Source organism: Asterias amurensis, chromosome 3 (assembly GCF_032118995.1).
Source record: "Asterias amurensis chromosome 3, ASM3211899v1".
NCBI lineage: Eukaryota > Metazoa > Echinodermata > Asteroidea > Forcipulatida > Asteriidae > Asterias > Asterias amurensis.
This window is the reverse complement of record NC_092650.1, coordinates 18,050,290-18,075,969: the sequence shown is the minus strand read 5'-3', so window position 1 is coordinate 18,075,969 and position 25,680 is coordinate 18,050,290. Positions and strand designations below refer to the sequence as shown.

The 25,680-nt window shown below is 39.9% G+C and overlaps 1 protein-coding gene across 1 annotated transcript; it reads right to left on the bottom strand.

The window, feature by feature from the left end:
* Positions 1 to 928: 928 nt before the first annotated feature.
* Positions 929 to 25,106, bottom strand: LOC139934586 (low-density lipoprotein receptor-related protein 12-like). Its single transcript, XM_071928866.1, has 12 exons — positions 24,971 to 25,106; positions 21,660 to 21,726; positions 16,292 to 16,336; positions 14,715 to 14,856; positions 13,555 to 13,751; positions 12,189 to 12,329; positions 10,813 to 10,998; positions 9,667 to 9,845; positions 8,413 to 8,566; positions 7,071 to 7,190; positions 4,920 to 5,156; positions 929 to 4,595 (listed from the first exon to the last, which is right to left on the bottom strand). Exons 2-12 carry the CDS (start codon positions 21,721 to 21,723, stop codon positions 3,364 to 3,366), a joined length of 2,697 nt encoding a protein of 898 aa, XP_071784967.1. The 5' UTR covers positions 21,724 to 21,726; positions 24,971 to 25,106; the 3' UTR covers positions 929 to 3,363.
* Positions 25,107 to 25,680: the final 574 nt, after the last annotated feature.

Sequence of the window (25,680 nt, the reverse complement as noted above, 5' to 3'; positions counted from 1 at the left end):
AACATTGTGAGCAATCATTGTGAACACATTCTTGAGAAAGAGGTAATTTCTCATTCAAATATTAAAAAACTCCAGGCCTGAAGCCTTTTATTATGCATCTGAAAGTACACACATTTGTGAAACAAGGGCGTTTCATTTTTCATTTAAATTCTCTTGCAACTCAGATTTACCAATTGAGTCCAACTTTTCACATACTTGTTATTTTATGCATACATGTATGTTGTGACACACCAAGTGAGAATACTGGTCGATGACAATTATCAAATGTGTCCAGTGCCTTCAAACGGGGAACACAAGAGCAACCTCAGAGAGGTTTTTCACTTCTACTACAAGAATTGTTTAACACAGCAATAATGGAGTACCATTCCGAGAATCAACCACATAACCATTGGCAGTAGGATCAACCACATAACCATTGGCAGTAGAATCAACCACATAACCATTGGCAGTAGAATCAACCACATAACCATTGGCAGTAGAATCAACCACATAACCATTGGCAGTAGAATCAACAATTGGCAGTACAAACCTTCGGACCCAATGAACCCTTTGTTGCCATGACCAACTGAAGTGTGTTTATTAAATCGAACCTCGGTGCCAATTTCAAACAGGCTCATAAACAACGCCAACATCTACATGTACTGAGCAAATAAAGCATTTAAAGGAACACGTTGCCTTGGATGGGTCGAGTTGGTCTTTGAAAAGCGTTTGTTATAATATGCATATGGGTAGAAAGATGCTGTAAAAGTAGAATACAATGATCCACACAAACATGCCTCGAAATTGCACGGTTTTCCTTAAACCTCGTCGACTAACACGGTCGGCCATTTATGGGAGTCAAATTTTTGACTCCCATAAATGGCCGACCGTGTTAGTTCGCACAGTAAAAGAAAAACCACGCAATTTCGAGGCAAACTTGTGTGGATCATTGTATTCTACTTTAAAATTATCTTTCCAACCATATGCATTTCTAAACAAACGGTTACAAACGCTTTTTTATAGACCAACTCGTCCGATCCAAGGCAACGTGTTCCTTTAAAGGTTACCAGCCAGAGTGTAAATTTCCAAATGTTTGAGCATCAATCTTGTATAAACCCTACACCTCACGGCAAACAGGACCATCTATTTCAGGGCCTATGTCATCCAAAATTCCCTCAAGTTGCAAGTCAACTACCCAAAGGTCACAATTAGGCAACGTTGCTACCCCTTTCCTAGTGCTCTCAAAGCAGTCTAAGACAATGTTCTGAGGCCCTAAAAATCATCAATTTTCTAGCAGGGTGCATCCCTAAGATTGTTGTTATCTGCACTAAGAATTTGCCACTGTAACAGTACTTATCAATGGGGATTTTGTTTCGTCTCAATCGCTTCAATCCTTAAAAAAACAAAAAATCAGGAAAATTTTGTTTGAGAATGGCAATTCTAATGTGCAGAAGATAACACAATTGGTACTGGTAGACCTCATTGTGCCGCTACTTTATTTACCAAGCTCTGTCGACCTTCAAGCATTGATGCGAGCTGCTATAAATGTTGTATGCACGGGCATGGAAGCGATGCATGCATGTACGGTATGTACACAAACCACTTCATTTATGTTGACCCCGAGAAAAAGGGACTGCACACAATGAGTGTTTACACTGGAAGAGCAGCCGCACTGTGTACACATACATACACATGTTGAACCAAAATCAAACATATAAACTTTAAGGTTGATGATAACTTGGTTCGATCATGGGTTTGATCATGGTTTGATAATTGCTCGACTTGTGCCCATGCATGCTCAGGGGACCACACCCTCAGGGGGACCACACCACAGGGGGCCACACCCTTAGCGAACCCAGGGGTATAAATGGGTACATGCGAGGGTCAATCTTATTGTGTATGAAAAAGACTTTACAGTTGCCCAGGTTGTATACTCCCCAGGGAGCTGAGAAAGATTTAAAAATGCATGTTAGTGGCCCAATGACCAGGGCATAAATAAAACTGGTTATTGTGAAATGCGCTTTAAAACACTAGTTATTATTATCACAAGCTGTGCTTTCTCATGGACCCCTCCACAGCATCACCGATGTTCAACACTTTATCTTTACTTTTTAGCCCGATTCTAACTGTTCTACTGTTCTACCTATAATTTTCCCATTACATTGTGAATTGAATTCCGAGGGGAAAAAGGGGATGAAGTTGAACTACAATTCCTGCATGATATACACAAAGAAAGAGCTCAAAACCAATTCAGAAACCAAACCCAATTGCCATAGTACACCATTATTGCTGCATCCTTCAGATGGAACCTAAAGCCGTTGGTCCCGTGTTGTGTAATGAATGTTAAAAAAAAACAGTGCACTTCTCATAAAGAGAAGGGTGTTCGCCCTGGTGTTCCTGGTCTGAGCAGCAGCATATTGCGCCACAGCACCTTGTAAACCATAAGGTGCTATCTGTAAGGTCTCATACCTCATAAACGTAGCTCAACACACCTTGCAGGGAAAGATACTGAGCGCTTTGATATGCCCCTGGGGGTGTGACAAAGCGCTATATAAGAACCTAGTACTATTACAATTACTATTATTAAATGTGATTCCAGGGATGCAACCATTGCAATGTGTGATGCCCACAACTCTGAGTACATCTGCCTAGATTAAAGTTACACATTTAATGCCCATGTGTAGCTATATACAGATTGATATCTGAATACATTTCAATAAACATAGTGTTTCCTCGAAATAGTAAAATTTAAGAATTATCAAAAATATTCTCAACACACAGCACAAGAAGCCCTGTGCTTAATTACTCATTATCCTTCACTGCATAAACTGGGCCCAGTTTCATGGCCCTTCTTATTGTTAGCAAAGAATCAACGCTTGTGGTAGCAGGGAATTCCACGCTTACGTCAAGCGCAATTCACGGGTTGGCGGGGAATTTTGGTTTATGCATGTGCGTTCTCCACATAATTAGGCATCCTACTCTTACACAGCTGGCACAGAAATTCGGCGCTTGCCGTGCAAGCTAAAAATTGTGATCATAAGCGCAGAATTCGGCGGTTAGCAGAGCCATGAAATGTTGCCGTGATATGCACCTGAACATTTCCATTTGACTACAGGATTATACTCATTGAAACATTGGAAAGCCCTTGAAATCTATCAATTTCCAACAGCATATTATTTTAAGTACAAGGTATGCAGTTTATGCCTGACAAATCTGGGGTCTACAGGTTTCATGATAGCTGGGCTGCTACTTGAAAGAACTTGATAAAGTGTGGTAGGTTCAAATGCCGTTTGGGGTCAGGGTTAAAAAAGTGCCAGAGCATTATCAAGTCTCACTCACAGGAGACTCTCAAAAAACTCCTTTAAAAAAATTATGCATAGTTTTCTATGGTTCCACCATGGGAACATCCTCCTCTTCTGCAGCCGCTGAGCCAACAGATGCCAAGGACAATATTGACGAAGCCTGACTTAGTCTCTCCTCTGTATTTGAGTCCCTTCCTACCTCTCCGTCGTCACAAGATGCAGCTTCTTCTGGCGACTGAGAGGTTAATACCTCTACCTCACCATCTTGCGGGAGGGATTCCGAGTCTGAAGCCAGCTCATCAGGCTCTTCCTGAAGACGTGGAGCTGGATTTTCGGAGGACTCTGACATCTTAAAGGCTTCTTGTGTAGATTCAGTTGGTAAGCTGTGGTTTTCAGTATCAGTTCTCTCTGATGCATTATTGGTGTTCTCGTTCAGATGTGACGATGATCCCACCTCTGCCACCATCTCTACTTCACCATCTGAAGTCGGTGCAGAGTCTCCTGATGGCGCTATCTCAGCTGGGTTTTCTATGTCAGCAAGGCTCCCAGTCCTGCTGCGGGCCCTTGCTACTCTGTGGTCCTGAGCCTGCATAACATTCTGCAGCCCTCCAGCCAGGCGCATCCGGCGAATGTTAGCAGCGGCACGAACCATCAGGTGCAGAGCTTCTTGATTCGTTTCAGAGTCCGTGTCCGAGACAGAACTTGAAGTTGATTCCTGTTGTCCAGCTGTCTCTGCTGAGGCTTCCACTGTACTTGGACTAACGGTCGGTGGGCTACGCTCTCCAGAGATCCGACGCAAAGGAGGCGGTCCGTTTTCAATTCTCATACCCTCCTCCTCTGTCATCATGGTATCAACCTCATTATCCATCTCGGCAGGACTTGGTGGTTGCATCTCTGTCTGACTCTCAGTGGTATTTTCATCGGGCAGAATTTCCACCTGGCTGCCGGATCTCGAGGTGCGATCCCTGGACAGCATACGTACAAAAGTTCCCCTCTGCCTCCGTGAACTGCTCTGCCTGGTGGTTGGGCCTCGAGTCTCATTCCTGGCAATCACAGCAGCCTGGATTCCTTCGATAAACGCCCTCTGCGCCTCGTCAAAATGTGGCGAGGCCATGGTGGCGGTGTAAGACGGTGGTGCCTCGCGCCGGAGAAGCTCCTCTTCTATCTCCCGCAGTGGTGACATGTGTGACGGCGGGAAACGATCGCGGACATGTAGCTGATAGAGTTTACAAGTGCAGCTCAAGGCTGCCACTAGTAGGAGGCCACAGACTATGGACCCAACGGCAGCCGCTGTGATGACTTTAGTTGAGACATCTGAAAGAGAATTCAACAATACAACCATTAAAACTGGCACAGATTCTTGAGAGAAGATAACTATACTACATGTGTATACTTTTAACTTATTACAGATGGAAATTCGGCGGGTTCGAGTTGAGGGTCTGTAATACTCTCAACAAACTCAGAGGTTGCTGTCTGTCAACATTTAAAATTAAGCTATGGTGAGGGTTGGTCAGTCAAACCGAATAGAAAAAACGAATCAAGTTTGTTAACATTGATGTTCTGTGTGACCACTTCCATGTCACTCATTTTCAATTTATGTTCACTGGCACAAAAACCAAAGGAAAAAGATGAACTTACAGCAGTTTTGCTCATCAGAACCGTCCATGCAGTCAGTGGATTCATCACAGATGTATTTTTCCTGCATGCATTTTCTGTCGCCGCACAGGAACAAGCCGTAGTCCGCCTTGCAGATCTGGGGGTCGCAATCCTCCTCGTCTTCTCCAAATTTGCAATTCCGTTTCCCGTCGCAGCGTTGGTCCACGGAGAAGCAACCCTTCTGGGTCTTCAGGCATGGGATCTGATCATTTGCACAACCTAACGTATTAAATAAAAATACATGTTTACAGCACAATTTCATAACTACTTTTGGGTTGAAAAAAGACAAATTGACTACAGCGGGATTTGAACCAATGATCTTCCGATTATTGTGCCGGCACTATACCAAGTGAGCTCTAATCTCTACGTCGTTGTTTCAAATCCCACTCTAGTCATTTGTCTGTGTTCATTCCCAAAATTAATTAAAATTTACCCAATGAATAATAATAATAATCGTAATAATAGTATAGGTATTTATATAGTGCCTTTAACACAGATCAAAGCGCTGAACAATAAATAAAACAAGAACAAAGCAAAGAAAGAAAGGATTAATGACGAGGCTGACTGAAAAAAGTCGGTTTTGAGTTATGTTTTTATTAATTGCAGTAGGACATGCTTCTCTGATGAGTTTAGGTAATTTGTTCCATTCCATCGCCCCAGGTAGAGAAAATAATTGTGAAATAATTGTAATGGGATGTAGAAAACAAATTCTGTTTTACCAGCCAAAACCATCCAAACAGTAGAAGGTGGTCTGTTTTACCGGACAAAACCATCCAGACGGTAAAGGGTGGAGGTTCATATCGTGTTTGAAAAAGCCTTTGAAGCACCCTGGCAGCATGGAGCTGTATACTCCCCATGGAGCTGAGAAAGATTACAGGAATGTGACTGGCCCATTGACCAAGGGTGGATTTCACTAGTCTTATCTTGAGTTAGGACGAGTTACTCGTCCTAACTTAGGACTAGCCATACTAAAGGAACACGTTTCCTTGGATCGGACGAGTTGGTCTATTAAAAGCATTTGAAACCGATTGTTATGAAATTCATACATGTATGGTTAGAAAGATGTTTTAAAAGTAGAATTTAATGATCCACACAAGTATCCCTCGAAACTGCACAGTTTTCCTCTTACGTCACGAACTTTCACGGTCGGCCATTTATGGCCCATAAATGGCCGAACGTGTTAGTCGACAGGGTAAAAAGAAAACCAGGCAATTTCGAGGCATATCTGTGTAGATCATTGTATTCTACTTTTACAATATCTTTCTAACCATATAAATTTTACAACAAACGATTACAGAACGATTTTCAAAGACCAACTCGACCGATCCAAGGCAACGTGTCCCTTTAACTTAAATGCATTTATAAAGCGCTTTAAACCACTGTTTCAAAGCGCTGTACAGTCAGGAAAAACATTGAAATGCAGGATTAAAAAACTCCTATATCTCCTAGGACTAGTTCCAAGTTAAGAATAGTCCCTACTCTTTGTGATATCTTTGTGATATCCACCCCAGGGCACAAATGTGAAAACAATGATACATTGATGTATTAAAATGTGCTATATAGGAACTAGTTTTTATCATACTATTGCATGTGTTAGAGTCATTGCTAACAAGAAAGCCCCAAACTTGGACTCAAATTTTAAGGTATACTGAAATTATGGCATTTCCGCCTTTTGATAACCCCTGGAGTTAAAGATTCTAAGGAGTTTTTGAAAAAATGTCCGCAGCACTAGAGAAGTAGAAAGGAAAAAAAAAAGAATTTTTTTTATTTGTGGAGAAAGAAACTGTCTGACTTTCTTCCCCAGGTCGACAAAAAAAAGTCTGATTTCAGATAAAAGTCTAAAAAATCTCATCCATGTTATTAAGAAACCAAGAAAAAGACCATATGCACACAGCAGACACACACACATGCGTGTCTCCTGTCTGCCTTTTCGGGTGTGAAAATGTGCACAAATAGAACGGACTCCCTCAATAGTAGAAAAGGTAGTCATGCATTGTTCGGAGGTGTGTAAATACACGTACCATCCTTTTGTTCATGTTTTTGACACCCAAATAGGCAAACGGCAGAGGCACGTGCCAGTGCTCTTCATGTTTTGCATTGTGTCTATAGCCAACATGGAGTTTGCTATCTTACTTTGACAGCCAAGTTCATCTTGTCCCTTCATGCAGCTCAAAATGTTGTCACACTTCTGTGATTTATCGTAACAGTTCTGATCTGTTCGACTGCACAGCTGCTGATCACTTAGACAATCACCTGGGGAGTAAACAAAGGCAACCAAAGATGATTATCAAAACAATGCTTTCTCTTTCTTACCCTACCTCAATCTGTGATACGCACAGCAGAATAACAATACTAATAGGTTCTTATATGCTGATTTTGTTTTTTACCCATACACTGATGTGTTTTGGCACTGTAAACTCAGCACTTTCCCGATTCCCGAGAAAAAAATATCACAGGCATATTTCTTGGGTGTGATTCAAACCCACGACCCTTGCAATTCTAGAGCAGTGTCTTACCAACCAGACTACCGAGATTGCCCGCTAGCCTATTATAGCTTATATAGGCTTTGTCACACCCCTAGGGGCGTATTGCAATGGTTTCAAGGCACCGTGGTGTTACATGCTGCCAATCCAGCCAGGAATACCAGGGCAAACTACCTTTCCTTTTCGATAAGTGCACCGGGATTTCTTTAAAGTGCATTACACAACACAAGGGACCAACAGCTTTCCGACCCATCTGAAAGATGCAGCAATATTACTCAAGTGTTTTGCTTAAAGGAACGCGTTGCCTTGGATCGATCGAGTTGGTCTATATAAAAAGCATTTGTAACCGTTTTATGTAAAATGCATATGGTTGGAAAGGTGTTTTAAAAGTAAAATACAATGATCCACACACATTTGCCTCGAAATTGCGTGGTTTTCCTTTTATCGTGCAAACTAACATGGTCTGCCATTTATGGGAGTCAATAATTTGACTCCCATAAATGGCCGACCGTGTTAGTCGACGAGGTAAAAGGAAAACCGTGCAATTTCGAGGCATGTTTGTGTGGACCATTGTATTCTACTTTTACAACATCTTTCTAACCATATGCATTTTATAACAAACAGTTACTAACGCTTTTCAAAGACCAACTCTACCGTTCCAAGGCAACATGTTCCTTTAAGGACACAAGTGTCACATCAGGGACTGGAACCCACACTGTTGGTCAGAAACACCAGAACCTTAGTCTGGTTTTCTTATCCGCTTGACCATGACACAAATACTCAGTGCTTCCTGGGTAGACGGATCAGTTTTCGTTGCAGCACCGTATCTCCGGAATAAGCTACCCCCAAAATTAATGGTTGATTTTTCTTCACAAGGCATACTCAAGAAGTCTCAATTTAAATACAAACCTAAAATTTGTTTAGACAAATTATAGATGATTAATAGAGTTTGTGATATCGAAACCTAGATTTGTAAGTCAGGCCATATTTACCTTTGGTCTGATAAGTCACATTAAATCCCATGTTATTAGACGACGCATCGGTGTGAAAAATTACCAACATCGTATTGCCTGTCCCCTCGATGACTTTTGGTGGCACATTGACGGCCCCGTCGAAGGAGTAGTAGTTACCAATCAGAAACTGCGGCTAAAAATACATTAAAGACGTAGCCATTATTATTGTCATGTTTCCTATGTTCACAACCCAAAACGAGTGCCATTTCACACCTGGTAAAAAAAGGTGGTAGACCATTCATACGTTTTTTGTTGGTTTCATGCGGCTCTAACTGGACATCAGCTTGGGCTTGGTCTCTAATATTAAAGACACTGGACACTATTGGTAATTGTCAAAGACCAGTCTTCTCACTTGGTGTATCTCAACATATGCATACAATAACAAACCTGTGAAAATTTGAGCTCAGTTGGTTGTCCCAAGTTGCAAGATAATAATGAAAGAAAAAAACCACCCTTGTTTAGATGGTTGATTTGAGGTCTCAAAATCAAATTCGTGGAATATTACTTCTTTCTCGACAACTATGTCACTTCAGAGGGAGCCGTTTCTCACAATGCTTTATACCATCAACCTCTCCCCGTTACTTGTCACCAGGTAAGGTTTTATGCTAAGAATTACTTTGAGTAATTACCAATAGTGTCCACTGCCTTTAAAGCACCATGCCAAACGCACACTGCTCCAAAACTTGATGATTAAGGCTGAAGATAGAGCGTAAGCCAGAGCCGGAACTCCTCCCAGGGCGTAATTTCAAAGAGCTGCTTAAGCAGAAAGTATTGCCTAACGGTTTCCTGCTTAGCAACAATTAGCAGGATACCAGTCACAGGGTGTATAAGTAGATTTGGAGTTTGGCTGGTAACCTTACTCTGGTAACCATAAATTTGTTGTGGTTAGCTAATTTGAAATTATGCGGAGGGCCTAATTTCACAGCCGCTAAAGCTGAAATTCTTGCTTAACAACATATCTTTGCTTTAGAAATGAGCAGGGTACCAGTCACAAAACGTACACATGACATGGTAGTTTGGCTGGTAACCTTCTCTGGTATGGAAAAATTTGTTGTGTCTATGAAATAATGCCACGATCTTTACGCATTGTCAATGGATACTTTAGGGACTCTAGGTGGCAGCAGACTTACCAGGTATATCAATTGTTCTTGTTAAAGTGAGCATAATCAGGTTAACATAAACACTGGAAATTTACCTTGAAAGACTCCTGCCCTCTAGTCGCCCATTACTTACCCCATCTGTATCGCCGTCAAACACGTTGACATAATCGGTGTCGTAACCTTGCTCCAGATTAAAGGTATGGAACCGGAGCTGGATGATTGCACCACTCCTGACAGAAAGCGTCCACGAACAGTCAAGGTTTGAGTCGTAATTGTTTGGAAAATTGGGAGAAGTGAAATATTTAAAGTCCGCTGATTGGAGAGAAAGGAAAATGGAAAGAAATCATCAGTTAAAAAATCACAGCAAAAAAAGAGAAACTGACGATGGTGAGTATCAGCGTGTCAGTGCAAACTTATGATAAACACGTTTGTAATTGTCAAAACATCAAATCTCATAAAAGGAACATGAAAGAATTGGTAAGAAAAAAAACATTTTAGATCACAGATTTACATAAAACTTACACGGTCTAATAATAATTGTAGAAAACATCCCTTGAAATATTTCTGTCTGAAATGTTATATTTGATGAGAAATAAACAAAACTAATTTCCCGTTCGGAGTTTATCGCTCAGTGAGCGTTTTTATCATATTATTTTTTTAATAGATGTAATGCAATATGTTTAATCAGTTTTTCACTATGACTCGTGACCCAGATGGCCGATCGATCTCAAAATTCTGCAGGTCAGTTTATGTAAATATGGTGGATTACATGAAGTGCTTACACCGTCAACAACTGTTTTATTAGCAAAACCGATTCTACAATAATCCTTAAAGAATTCCGGTACTTTTTCAAAATGTCCACAGATTTACATTAAACTTACAGGGTTTGAAGATAATGATAGTGGAAAGCTTCCCTTCAAATACTACTAACTGAGGTTGTGTAGTTTTTGAGAAATGAGTAAAACAAATCACAAAATATTTTTTGTTTTAGGAGTTTTAGGAAGACGAAAATTATTTTAGCATGTGAAATCCCATTAACCAGCTATGATATTATACCAATACCAAAGTATAACTGGTTAGTATGTTTTTACATGCTTAAACTGAGACGAAAATTATTTGTTTTACTCATTTCTCAAAAACTACAGCACCTCAGTAAATAAAATTTCAAGGGAAGCTCTCTACACGTACTATCTTCAAACTGTGTAAGTTTAAGGTCAATCTGTGGACATTGTGTTTTGGGTTAGGAAAAAGTGTATAGCCACTTTAAAGTATTCCTTACAATCGTAATAATGACGACAGACCGAGTGGCATCCTTTCTCATCTTGCCCATCCCCACAATCAATGTGTCCATCGCATTTCTTGGACTCGGAGAGGCAGATAGGTTTGCCGGTAACCTTCGACGTGCACAGGATCTCATGGCCGGAGCATTGCCACGGCACAGTTGTTAAAGGTTTCGGGGTTGTCGCTGTAATAAGAAACAAACACCAAACAGAACAAAATTTTAAGAAGAGCCGAGTTGAGAGTTCTTTGTGCCAGCTCCATGGTAGAGAGTATGGACAACCTTTGTTGAGGCCCAATTTCATAAAGCTGTTAACGCAGAATATACTGTTTCGGCAAATTTCTTTCATAAGCAAAAAAAAAACCAGTGGAACACAATAATGTAAACAATAATGTAAGTTTTATGGAATTTGACTGGTAACCAGTTTCTGCTAAGCGAGGAGGACTGTAAATTTTATATGGAATTTGGCTGGTTACCAGTTTCTGATAAGCAAGGGGGAATGTAAATTTTATATGGAATTTTGGCTGGTAACCAGTTTCTGATAAGCAAGGGGGAATGTAAATTTTATATGGAATTTTGGCTGGTAATCAGTTTCTGATAAGCAAGATTTGTCTGTGCTTAGCAAGTTATTATGCTTACACAAGTTGTGTACCAACCGATAATAATAATAACCATATTTATAAAGCGCCTTTTGCCTAATGATACAAAGTGCCAGGTATTATTACTGCAAGGAGTGGGGACGAATTTTGAGATATAAGACCTAATCCTTAAGCACCATGTAATGGTTTACAACGTGCTGTGGCGCAATTTGCTGCCAATCCAGCCAGGAACACTTGGGCGAACACCCTTCTCTTTTTGATAAGTGCACTGGGTTCTTTTACCTGCATTTACACAACACATGGGACCCACGGCCTTATGTCCCATCTGAAGGACGAAGCAATGGTTATGTGTCTTGCTTAAGGACACAAGTGTCACGACTGGGGAATCGAACCACAAGTCTGCTGATCAGAAACACCAGAGTTTGAATTTGGTGCTCTTAACCGCTCGGCCACGACACTCTACAACTCAGCTGAGGTCGTTGTGAGAACAACTCCCGCTGAAGTAAAGTAGTTTTTGAGAAAAGAGGTAATTTCTAACTCAAACAATAAAAGACTCCTGCTGAACCTTTTTATTATGCACAATGCAATGAGTGTGTTTTTTTTCTTCATAATTCTCTTGCAAATTCGATGACCTGTTGAGCCCCAGGTTTGTTATTTTGTGCATACAAAATGTTGGGATACACCAAGTGAGATTACTTAAATTTCAACCTATTTCAACCTACGTTCACGGCAAAATGTTGGGATACGCCAAGTGAGATTACTTAAATTTCAACCTACGTTCACGGCAATTTGAAGGAGACTCGTCCGAGCCATCAAAACAATCCTTCCGGCCATTACATGTCCAGCTCAGCGGCAGACAGTTCCCGTTACTGCAGTGGAACTCAGTCATGGGATCACAGCTTTCAGAATGGCGAGCACCTTCAGATTGCGAGGGGACAAAATTATTCAAATATTATTATTATTTTTTTTTAACCCATGTCCATTTTTGTTTACCCATACCCATTTTCTTTTTTTTTTTTTGCACTGTATACTCAGTAATTTCCCCCAAGTCCTGTGAAAGAAAATATCACAGGCAAACCAAAATAAACATGCTTTATCTTAATGCAAACTTAACATCTATCGGCGCAGTAACCGCTGCCAAAACATAAGATTCCAACTGCCTCTAGCTACCGAGCAATCTCTAAAATTGCAAGGGTCGTGGGTTCAAATTGATGTATTGGTAAAAAAACAAAGTTAGTATTCTTCATCCCCGATGCTAACTTAACACTTATTATGTACTTCAAATAGAAAGTGGAAACTTCAAATCATCAAAAGTGTACCTTGAACGATTCTGATACCTTTAGTAGATCAAGTTTTGGGTCATGATATGAACCCCGTCTGAATGTGAATGTAGAAATTTCAGCTCCATTAGTCATCAGGTTTAAAGAAGAAAAAAGTGAAAATCAAAGAAAAATGCAGTAGAGTCCCGTATATCCACTGTACATGCTCAAACAATTTTGGAGAATTTGTTCTGTTCATTTCTCAAAAACTGTGGACTTTGGGGGTTTGTGCTGTACAAATAGTACCCAGACCCTTTCAAGCAAACCATAAACAAACCCCGTAGTACATCACTGACATGCTCCAATTGAAATCTCTACAAAGACTTTTCTGTTCGTCTACCTCTTGCTCCCATTTTTGGTCACGCAAAGAATTCGCTTTTCAACTTTGGCAGATAGGCCATTCTCAATATATGACCCTTAAAGGTACTAGACACCTTTGGTAATTGTCAAAGACCAGTGTTTTCACTTGGTGTATCTCAACATATGCACAAAATTTTAAAAATCTGTGAAAATGTCATTATTTTTTTGCAACTTCGATGGCCAATTGAGTCACAATTTTCACAGAGTTGTTATCTCATACACATGTAGGGATACCCCAAGTGAGAATACTGGTCCAGCCTTTGATTTCACAAAACTCTTCCTAACTTAGGATAAATCTTTTAGGACTTAGGACACGTTAAGTTCCATATCCATAGGACGAGTTACTCAAGTAGAGTAACTTGTCCTTAATCTCGAGATGGGATTCATTCTAGCATTTCGTGAAATCGGATGCAGTGCCTTTGAAAACAAGTTAGGACACTTTTATTTATATTAATAAAACTCACTGATATAATACTCCAGAGCGAATCCTTTCTCGCTGCTGATCTTGTCCGTCCTGAATGTGATGATTATCAGCGCAGTGTTTACGCCAGAGATGTAGGTCGGTGGTAGCTCTAAGCCACATTGGTTGATGCCCTGCGGACTGATGGACACATAGTCTTTTAGGCAATCTTTGCTCTGGACCAGATGGAAGTCCGTAAACCTGGGAAAAGAGACAAACAGAGAATTCAGTTAATTAACCCGCAGTGGGCTGTATTTTTGACCGCGTGCAGGTGCTCTCAAAAGTACTTTTATCACTTCCGGGGGTATATGCAAATTGTCGTCCTGCACAGTTTTAATCGGCGTTCTGTTACTTCTGTGCGCCATATTTTGTTAGTTGCTAGGTTGTAACGACTCTCATTAAGGTCTTATTGTCCGTGATGAATATGGTGCATGTGGTCGTAATGTGTTCCTGTCTTCAAGAAGTGTTTTTGGGGGAATGAATGAATATAATAATAAATAATAATAACACAGCATTTTTAAAGGCGCGCTAAATCTGGTGAAAAACCATTCAAAGGCGCCGGTCAAGATGGAAAGAGGGAAAAGTGTCGGGGAATGCAAGTGTGAACAGGTGTGTCTTAAGTTGATGCTGAAAGATGGAGATGTCATGGATTTTCCTGAGATTTCAGGGAGTGAATTCCAGAGCCTTGGTGCTGTAATACCCCCTGGAAGTGATACAAATATGTTTGAGAGTGCCATCACGTGACCCAGGCATGCAACTGCCTGTTGAAAAAAAAAAGAGGAAAATATTTTCAAAGGCACAACGCAAGTGCGGAGCGAGGCAGCCGCAACGCCACAGGACATGATACCCACAAAGGTACCCTAGAAAATGTTGAGGTTTATTAAGCTCTTAGGTGCATTTTTAGCATGTACTAGGCTTATTTTACATGATTGTGAAAAATCCGTCAAAAAAAAAAGGTTTTTTTTTTTTTTTTTTTTTTCCACATTAAAAAAAAAAAAAAAAATCGCGGAGTTCCGCGGAAACACGGAAGAGTTGCATGCCTGGTGACCAAAAACACATCGCATAGGAGACTAGTTTACTGGCCCCAAAGCTAAAATCACTGGCCTCCGGCCTGCCTTGGATCCAGTGTGAAATTCAAGCCTCGGCTAATACCTCTACACTAACCTTATTGTGGCCAGCTCATTGGAGTTCAGCTTGATGTGCCATTTGCAGGCAGCATTGTTTGGGTAGTTGCTCGGGTAGTTGGGACTCTTTATCGTGTCAAACGGTCTCACAAGGCTGGCCTCATCACTGCAATTTGTAAATGCTGTCAAGGGAGAAAAAAAATGTGTAAGTCAATTTCATTTCAGTCAAATAAAATGTTATTAACAGTTATAATGGACTGTTTATACAGCTCTGTTATATCCACACATTCTTATGAACATGGCATGTCCCAGGCCTGTTATTACATGCATGCTTGTGCTGGGCGAATAGTGAAATTTTGTTATTCGGATACCGCTGGCCAACTATTAAAAAAATGTGAATGAGATCTTATGGGTGGATTGATATTAGTTTTAGCTAGTGTCACTCCGTTCATTCATAAAAATGACCGGATCTAATTTAAAGATGGCAATTTGCTTTTTCTTTTGATCGTGATTGACTCTATGTGAAGGAAAACTTTTGTAATCTTTGAACAAATTACGTCAGAAATGTCATTGTTTTAACTCTTCACGGAGATGAGCATAGTTTAATACTTAATTTATGCCGTATCAAGCTGTCCTAATAGAAGTTTCATAAGGATTCAGACCAATCATTCATATCAGTTGCCCGACATCCGCGGATATTCGGATATTAAAGAATATCCATTCACTCGGTTGTAATTACTATCCAGTTAATAAATAGCTATTCGCGCCCTATGCGGATATCCGGTTAAGAAAAAAAAGGCACATTCGCCATTAACTGGATATTCAAATAATTCGCCCAGGCCTAATGCATGTCATGACCTCTGTTGCGCTGGTCTTGGCCTTGGTGCCCTTTCAAAAGTTTTCTACTGATTTTAAGATTTTCCAAAGGAAGTGCCCTTTCTAAAATTAAAATGGCCTTGCCTTTTAAAAAAATGAAATTTCAGGCCTGATGTGTGTAATACACTGGTCATGTGACAAATGCTTGTTTCATTTGTTTCATTCATGTCAATCCTTAATGGCAGTGGACACTATTGGTAATTACTCAAAATATTTATTAGCATAAAACCTTTTTTGGTTAAGAGTTATGGGGAGAGGTTGGTATTGTAAAACATTGTGAGAAACGGCTCCCTCTGAAATAATGTAGTTTTCGAGAATATGATTTTGAGACCTCAAGTTTAGAATTTAAGGTCTCGAAATCAAGCATCTAAAAGCAAACAACTTTGTGTGACAAGGGTGTTTTTTTTCTTTCATAGTTACATGTATCTCGCAACTCTGACGACCGATTGAGCTCAAATTTTCACAGGTTTGTTATTTTATGCATATGTTGAGTTAGAAGACTGGTCTTTGACAACTACCAATAGTGTCCAGTGTCTTTAAACATCACCAGTGTTCTCCACATTCATTTTTTTTTTAAAAGAGAGGGGGGGCAGGTGGTTTGACACCTTTGGATGAATGCCAGTCGGGGGGGGGGGGGGGGGGCCTTGAGTTCCCTAGCGCACTACACCACAAACTATACTTTACTTCAAAACCCTTTTCATGAATTAAAACATGTTGACCGAGGATAAAAGGTCAAGTTACCTGCTTCAACGTGTTCAGTTGCTGTGGACAAGACTATCAGGAATACTGTAAAAAAATAAAATAACAGTAAGTGGAAAAAACATCAAATTTTAAAATGCTGTCTGGATTGAATGGTCTGATGAAAAGAGTGAGAGTGTCATGCCTGTTCCAAAGACGAGAGCAGAAAACTGAACTTTGACCAAAATTCATCAAATTAAAATTAAGGTAATTTTCTAATGAGAAAGTGTTTGAAATTGTTCAATAAAACAACACAGTCGATGTTAAACACATTGTAGGGCCTAATTGTAATACATTTTAACAGATAATGATTTGTGTTCCACACATTTTTTAAAAAGTTAAACGGTGCTTGAACACTGCACCCACCTCTGTCATGCCTGTGCAGAGTCATATAATATGATTTTATGATTCTATTTATGATGCATATTGCAAACGTGTGCATACATACACCCAGAGACAAGCTTGTGTACACTATGCATAAGGGCTGGTCTGCGTGTGTGTGTGTGTGTGTATTCAATCGTGTAATAGTATTGTATTCAAGTATGCCCACTAACTGACTAACAAAAGTAAATCCAATCCACAAATCAAACGAGCATACATGTACAGTATACACTGTACATAACATAGAGCAATGACTCTTTGCTCTTGTATGCGTCATGATACATACATCATGTACATGTACATGTACATATGTATACATTACATCATGTACATATGTATACATTACATCATGTACATGTATTGTAGACTTTTTTATGCACATCATCAAACCAGGGCTAGCACTATGATCAAACTAGGCCAAAAACTATGTGGACATTTCTCTAGCATCCCGTGAACAGTTCACTAGTCATGACACAACATGGGACTTGGTGATTCAATACACAACAAAACAAACACACCATGGTATCCCCTTTGGGGCTTTATGGTACTCGTACCAAGCACAGCCAAGTACCATTTTCCATCAGGAGCCCTAGTTTTCATTTCATGAACAGTTTGTGAAGAGTTCATGGTCGTTCTTTGCAGTGGACCTTTTCAGTGTTGTAAATGAAGTACAAATGAGAATGATGATTGAAAAGCCCCATGGCTTGGTGAATTTAGGCTGAGTAAAAAAAATTAACTTGTTTATTTTCCTGTGTTTTTTTTTAATGATAAAGTTGGATGAGGGGGCCTCTTATATTTAAAATTTCTTCATTTTATAGCTGTGGGTTTTTCAGGAGGAAAGAGCCAGAAAAAAGATTGCTGCTTTGTAAAACTTTAAAAGAATGGTGCCAAGATTAATACCAAATAAATGAAAAATTAAGCCCTGTATTGGGGACAAAAAATACTTGTAGCTCAAACAAAGAACCAGGGCAGGAATTGTCAGCTTGTGAATTTTAAAAACTTTTTGGCTTAATTTTCTGTTTTTCACAGAATTCTACTCTTAAAACCGATAGATTCAAGCACTTTAAAGGGTACTTTAAAGGGTGCTGTAAATAAGTACAGCATTCTGTGGTTAAGCATTTAGAGAAACACAGAGCCCAATAAGAATAGAAGAAAGATGTTCAAAGTGTACACTACTATAATCAGACCTTATTTCTGTCACCCATTTGTGTGGGTTTAGAGAAACACAGAGCCCATTTTTCATGAGGATAGATTTAAAGAAAGACGTTCAAAGCATACTACAGTGTGTAAAATTGTAATCAGACCTAAGATCTGTCACCCATTTGTGAGGGTTTTGTAACTCCATGGGGTACAAGTACATTCGATCGCACAGCTTATAAGCATTTAATGCATACTGTCAAGTGATGAAAGTAGAGATCTTCCTACATTGTACGTATCCAAAGTTACTCTTTTTTTCTGGGTGTTATAAATGAAAGTATTCTTTTTCTGATACCATCCTCTGCCTGCCTTGTGGAACTCATGCCTATGATCGATTTAAGGCAGCAGTCAACAGATTTTCTCCTCGATTCAACCCACACCAGTATACGACTCAAAGTTTTTATTTGTTAAACATCTTTACGAAAACAGTATCTGGGGGTTGAATTGTTGAACCCCAAAATTATTTCCCTTGTGGTTTATTATTTGATATTTTTATGCAAACAAAAATTGTGGATGCTATTTAAGTTGCCTGTTTCTGTCTGTACATTTGTATCAGCCGACCGAGTACCTTTTGAGTTCAGGAAAAAATTGTCCTCCTCAGTCTAACCAAACTGGTTCTCCACATCTATTGTAGGTTTTAATGTTTCTCGTTTGTGTGTAATTCGATTGAACTTGTGGAGAAGAATGAAATAAAAACTAGACATGATTGCATTTGTGCACAAATGCAGAGCTGTTTTGTTAAGAACATTTTCTCTTGGCATCAAAGCAGTTATGACCAATCCAGCCTATTTAAACAAATACCATGTTCAGATAGCAATTTATGACTTAAAGGTGCAAAAATTTAAAAACAAAAATCATTAAAAAAATCATGTGATGACGTCATCATGACGTCATTTCACAATTAACAAGAACTTTCCGAGATCTAACATTCATCTAAGTTTCACAAAATAATAATTAAAAAGTAACAAAGGTAATAATGGTCTACATGCACAGTGTATTTAAGACAGCTGTGCTGGTATGACAAATATTGTGATAACTTAGCATTTATAGGATTTGAGGCATTGCATCGTGAGGTACAGTGTATCAAATACATTTGGTTTTCGGTAACACTATACACAAGTATCTACTTGCCAGGTAGAGTTTGTTCTTTAGAGAACACCTTCCGTCCGGGTAGTAGTTAAAAAGCAGGACAGTTCTTTTCAGAACTGAGAAGTCTCCAGAACATCCGATAAATCTACTCCACTTTAGTAGAATGCCGAAAGACAGTTCTCTAAGGAACAAACTCTACCTGGCAAGTAGATACTGTACATGTTCACACTTTTTACGGCAAAACAATTTTTTTTTATAATTTTAAGAAGCAGTTTACAACAGTGTCTTAGCCAGGAATTTGGAAAGTGGGAGTGCAAACTGAAAAAGTGGGAGTGCAACCTAAAATCACTACAAAAAAATAGAAACGTGTGTGTAGCACACAACACGAGCACGCAGCGCCAAGTCTGTCTCATCCCCCCCCCCCCCCCCCCCCTCTTAAGGGCCCTGGAAGCTCTGGCTACTGTAGGTGCTCTAGCTCTGGTGGTTTCTGATGCATTTCTGGTACCTATTTCTGTTACAAGTAAGCTATTTTTATTTAATTTTTGTTTTGTTTTCAACTCGAAAATGAGAGGCTTTAAAGCACAAATATTATAAAGGTGATCGACGTCCACTATACATTATTAAACTCTATAAAATGTTTCTGGGTCAATATTAGGCCAGTTCAAAGCAGTTACTTGGACCATGGAGCTGCGCTTGGACCCATTTAGCCTGAAATGATTCAAAAGCGATCAAATAATGCAGTACAAGTTTGCTGTCAACAAAATATTTTTTGGCATGTGTTAATTTTCTATCCATTCTTGTCCATTCGATTTCAGAACTATAGGCCTAAGGTCAAGAACCTGATAATAGTTTTTGTATTTATTTTTAACAAATCAATTAATTAATGTAAAATAATGTAAAGAGTGATTTACATGTACCATAATTGTTTGCTTAATTTAAACCGACTGATCATGGTAATTAATATTTTCCTTAGTATTCATGGTATTTGCTTAGGTTTCATAACGTTTAAGTCTTATAGGTTGTTTAATTGTTGAAACTGGGTCAAGGGCAATTTGTAAACAGTCTGCGGAGAATTAAGAACAAAAGACAGTGCCATTTAAGTAGTTCCACTGGGCAAAAAAAACGTACCATGCATTGAAAAATAAATTTGGAGGTCTACAGCAAAACCGACTTGAAATTTGAAAAGAAACATGAATCAGTTTTTGAACCTTTCGAGCGGAAAATAAACATTGTTTTGTCAACTGCATTAACACCCAAGAGATGCAAACATTGAAATCCAAAAAAGTCTCGATGTTTCAAACAAACTCTACAACGAACAAACGATACGCCTTGAATTTCTAGAAGGAAAAAAGATTGTCATGTTTGCCGCCGTCGAGTTGGGAAAAACTGCGGAACCAATCTACAAAGCAACTGCAGAATGTATGCGGTAAAAGGTGCACTGCACCGCGTGTCACTCAGTTACCGATACTGACGTCATAGTAGAAAAATCCAGAGCGCGATGGTTTGTAGGATCGTGGAGATGAGATTGGTACCTAAAATAATCTGAACGAAAACGCGTGTGAATTCGCCTCTATCACACCACACGTGCATGGAGTTCATGCTGCCTGCTGGTGACGGCCGATGACGACGACTGACTGTTAAAACGAAGTCTGCGTGTCTCGCTTGCGTTGTGTGTAATTTGCACGTGCGTTGTGTAATTGTGGTTTGTGCGTTGTGTTTTGTGTGGTCGCAATGTGGTCAGCGTTTTCGAGGCAACTTCGAGTGATTGTTTTATGGTTGCGTCGTTGAAATTTTGATTCAAAAATCTATATTTACTCACTGCTTTTTTTAAACTGTTCAACAACAACAAAAATAATAAAAGAAGTTCAGTAATTTTCACTGAAATTATTAGACAGCACGGCTTCACCCAAGCCGTGCATCAAATTTTTGCCCGTGTTTTCAGCCCAACTGGCCGTGCTAACACGGCGTGCACGGCTCCCTAGCTAACACGTTGGTTTACATACATGTATGATGTATGTTGTGCCCATCCAGTGGAAATCTTTGCCTGCGACAAATTGGAATGACTGGTGATATCATTCCTTACAATGGGAGCCTTTTGGATGGTCCTTTTTATACAGTTCTCGCCAGTTGTGTGCGTTCTCAGACCTAACTGTGCAATATTGCAATATTGGGTCACTCACAACTATTTACAACAAGATAATTTACTTACGAAACACAATCACACATCAGTGACAAAATCCTTCAATTTAATCCTTTCAGCGTGAATTTTACTATTTCGCTACGGCAAACATTATGCTGCAATGCAGCTTGGTAAATTAAAAAGTTAGCCCCGACTAGTGTCAAAGTCGCGACTATTTGAGGCGCGACTAGTCAAGTAGTAAAGGGTGCGTTCGTTAAGCTTCCCTAGGTGTACCACGCGGTGCTCACTCGTGTGAGCCCCTGACAAGAGCTAATCGAACGATCACACTCGCCCTCTCGTGGTGACAGCATGCACCTCAGGTCACCCCCAAGTAACCCAATCCACAAGCAGGGCACTGGGGGCTGACCCAGGTGAGCCCGTCCAAGCTATTCGAACGTACCGGGGCAGACCGGGGTCGACCCAGGGAAGCTAAACAAACGCACCCTATGTTCACAAGTCGCCCAGGCCTAGTCATGTCAGGGACAACTTCAGATTAGGTAGCACAGAAATTGTTTTAATTTTTACCTGGCAATATTGTGGTACATAATGAGCCAATTCCATTCGCTGAAAGTCTCCGGAAAATGTCCATTGCCTGCAGATAGGAAACAAAAATTTTGATTTGACAATGTTCAATATTCGAAGTGGTGATAACTAAAAATATGAAGTGGTGATAACTAAAAATATGTAGTGAATTTTTAAATAAATCTCTTCTGTTGGAGTGTTGGCTTTGAAAAGAGCTGATGTGGTCTTGACGTTTTGAACAGTTTCCTCTGCTCCTCTTCAGGAGGAAGAAGCAGAGTTAATAGTGTTCAAAAACAGGGAGACCAAACCGCCTCTTTTCAGAGCCAACAATCCTACAAAAGAGAATTGATACATTTTTGTTACTTTTTATTGCTAAATATCCTGTTTGAAGTATAATGAAGGAAGTAATAATATGCTAAGATACAGTGACACTAAGTTGGATGATCGTAACCCTGCATCCACCTGAAGGTCATAGCCTGGAGGAACCCTGGGAGGTTCGAGGGTTACATTTACAATTATTGCAACTAGAGTAAGTTCTTTTTTATTCCCCAAATTACAAGAAAAACAAAATACCACCAATCACTCAACAAAATCAAAACAAAAAAGGGGATGTGTATTAAAGGCAATGGACACTCTTGGTAATTACTCAAAATAATTATTAGCATAAAACCTTACTTGGTAACGAGTAATGGGGGGGGTTGATAGTATAAAACATTGTGAGAAATAGCTCCCTCTGAAGTGACGTAGCTTACGAGAAAGAAGTAATTTTCCACGAATTTGATTTTGAGACCTCAGAATAAGATTTTGAGGTCTTGAAATCAAGCATCTGAAGAAAGCACACAACTTTGTGTGACAAGGGTGTTTTTTCTTTCATTATTATTTCGTAACTTCGACGACCAATGGAGTGCAAATTTTATCAGGTTTGTTATTTCATGCATGGGGGCGAATGTTGAGATACACCAAGTGAGAAGACTGGTCTTTGACAATTTTAATACCAATAGTGTCCAGTGTCTTTAAGTAAGAAAACAAATGATGAATAATTCAATTAATAAGTGGCAGCAGAAAATTTATCCACCATCTACTAATTTTAAAACTAAAAAGTAACAACACTACACTACATTTACAGGGACAACTTGCCATCGGACAACTCAACGGTCGAGTCTGAGACAGCTCAACCTTTCGGACAGCTCGACAGACGTTTTTTTCAACTGTCAGTCAGACAACTCGACTTAGTCGACGAATAGCTGTGGGGGCCTCAGCTCAGCTGTGGTTAGGATTTTAACTTAAGTAAACAAACAGTAACACTAACAATAACAGAGTTTTTTGTCGAGCCTTAGGTTAGGCTTAATTAAAAAGTCAATATCGTCGAGTCGTCTGAACCGTTGAGCTGTCCGAACGGTCGTGCTGTCTCAACCATCATAAGGTTTATCGCGAATCAGAAACACTATTTTGAGTAGACCCAGTAACTGGGGCGCTGTACTCCTTTTCAACAATTTTTGACTTTATCTGTCGTACTAGCGCCCCAGGGAATGGCACAGAATTTTAACGAATACCCAGTTTTTCGCGACACCCAGCCACAAAAAATGCCTCAAAATGACAAAAAGACCAAACAAACTAGCTCAAAAATCGCCTACTCTATTCTCGATACGTCTAGGATGTAACATCAGGCATTTAATTGTACTCACGATCATTTTTTAAACTCCAAATCGATGATTTTTAACTCCGCATCGTGGAGCGATTGACAAGTCTGCGATTTTCGGATGTGTATGGTAACGAAACATGGCGTCGCATTGTGGGTGGATGTCCATCAACGGCTGTTTAATGCTACACTTGTTAGAGGCGTTGCAGCGAATGCTATACATTGTACACGGGGATGGGTACAGGCGCTGCAGCTAGCGAGTGCCCACGTGCGTTCAATCATGGGCAACGTAACTTACACGGTGCCGGGTTGTTGGAAAATTATCAGAAAGGGGGTGAAAGGTTCTCAGAAAGGGAATATTGTCTGAAAGAGGGGATTTTTCTGGTCATCGCCCCCCAAAAAAAAAGAAAAAAAAAAAAAAAAAGGGGGAAAAATATGATAAATAAATAAAAACCGCTGTACTTCATCTAGGCCTACGATTTTTGTGCATGGTTAAATTGCTTCTTATAATGTTTAGTGCTGCCAGTGTCACTGTAGAATTGTTTTTTATTTATTTATCATCTTTTTTCCCCTTTTTTTCGTTTTTTCCTTCTTTTTTGGGGGGGGGGGGGGCGATGACCAGAAAAATCCAGACCAGCAGACTTCATCCAGAACCATCCAGCTTCATCCAGCAGACTTCAGACCAGAAAAATCCCCTCTTTCAGACAATATTCCCTTTCTGAGAACCTTTCACCCCCTTTCTGATAATTTTCCAACAACCCGGCACCGTGTAAGTTACGTTGACCATGATTGAACGCACGTGGGCACTTGCTAGCTGCAGCGCCTGTACCCATCCCCGTGTACAATGTATAGCATTCGCTGCAACGCCTCTAACAAGTGTAGCATTAAACAGCCGTTGATGGACATCCACCCACAACGCGACGCCATGTTTCGTTACCATACACATCCGAAAATCGCAGACTTGTCAATCGCTCCACGATGCGGAGTTAAAAATCATCGATTTGGAGTTTAAAAAATGATCGTGAGTACAATTAAATGCCTGATGTTACATCCTAGACGTATCGAGAATAGAGTAGGCGATTTTTGAGCTAGTTTGTTTGGTCTTTTTGTCATTTTGAGGCATTTTTTGTGGCTGGGTGTCGCGAAAAACTGGGTATTCGTTAAAATTCTGTGCCATTCCCTGGGGCGCTAGTACGACAGATAAAGTCAAAAATTGTTGAAAAGGAGTACAGCGCCCCAGTTACTGGGTCTAATTTTGGGAAGGAATATGGGGCGGTTTCTATGCAATTTCTACAACTCGCGCACGCAACACCTATACCTTTGTGTGGGTTCAACAGCGCCCTCTCTTGATATTTTGCTATTCGCGATGAACCTTTATCGAGTTGTCTGAATGTTTGAGTTGTCCATACAGAGCTACAGGTAACAGAGCACAATAGGGCCACCTCCATGGTAGGGCCTACACTTTTACACTACAGACAACGTCCAGTGGTGAGTGATGGGGTATTCATTCGTATTCGTACAGCAGTCAGTCAGACAGTGTATTTTGTATGCAATGCCAATGCAATGGCCTGGCGTTGGGATAAACATTAGTCTGTTAGAAAAAACAGGTTTGTTACACCTGATTATCAAACCGTTTCTAACAATTTATTCTACTTCTGTTACACGTAATAAATACCTTCAATAGACATGTACAGTGTAGTATGGTAAGTAAACTAATCCACTGACAAGTTGCCTTGGAAAGCTCCGATGGAAAATGTTGTTTTTATGTCCACTTCTCTTTCACTTCCTCAGTCGGTGACGAAAAAGTCAACATGAAAAAAACTAGTTCTGTCATCGCGTTGGAAGCTTTAAGTATCGATACCTTATTTTTGATAAATCCCAAAACATAATAAGGAATCGATCAAACTAACGTCGCTGATCCGACCCTAATTTCTTGGTATCGAACTATGCGTAGTTTTAAGACAAGGAAAGTGGTATCGATACTACTACCAAATTCCATGGAATCGAGTAAGTCTGGTTACCGGCCTCCAAAGTGTTTAAAACTCCATGTTCTATCTTCCGGTCCCCAGACCAGTCCATGGAGCCACACAGAGAGTGTGTGACGTAATTGAATGCAGATAGTAAACTTCTTCTAGTCTTATTCGGCCTTTATGCTAAACTTTTTTGTTTTCTTGTTTCTTGAGTAATTAGCTTTTTTACCTAATATTGACGTACGTTAGCCGGTGCGCTAAATATTGGTACGAGTTGACTGTGATACGACCTGTAGGAAGAATTCGGATCATAAAAAAGGTACCCAAGTCAACTCGTACCCAACTCGTACCAAATTCAACTCGTCCACAAGCAAACTCATCCCCAACAATTCATGTAACAATGTGTTGGAAAATA

Coding starts and splice junctions, on each gene's coding strand:
- LOC139934586 (XM_071928866.1), bottom strand. CDS start 21,723: ATGGACATTTTCCGGAGACTTTCAGCGAATGGAATTGGCTCATTATGT. Junction 14,857..16,291: donor AACTGAACACGTTGAAGCAG/GTAACTTGACCT, acceptor CTCCCTTGACAG/CATTTACAAATTGCAGTGAT. Junction 10,999..12,188: donor TCCTTCAAATTGCCGTGAAC/GTAGGTTGAAAT, acceptor TTCTTATTACAG/CGACAACCCCGAAACCTTTA.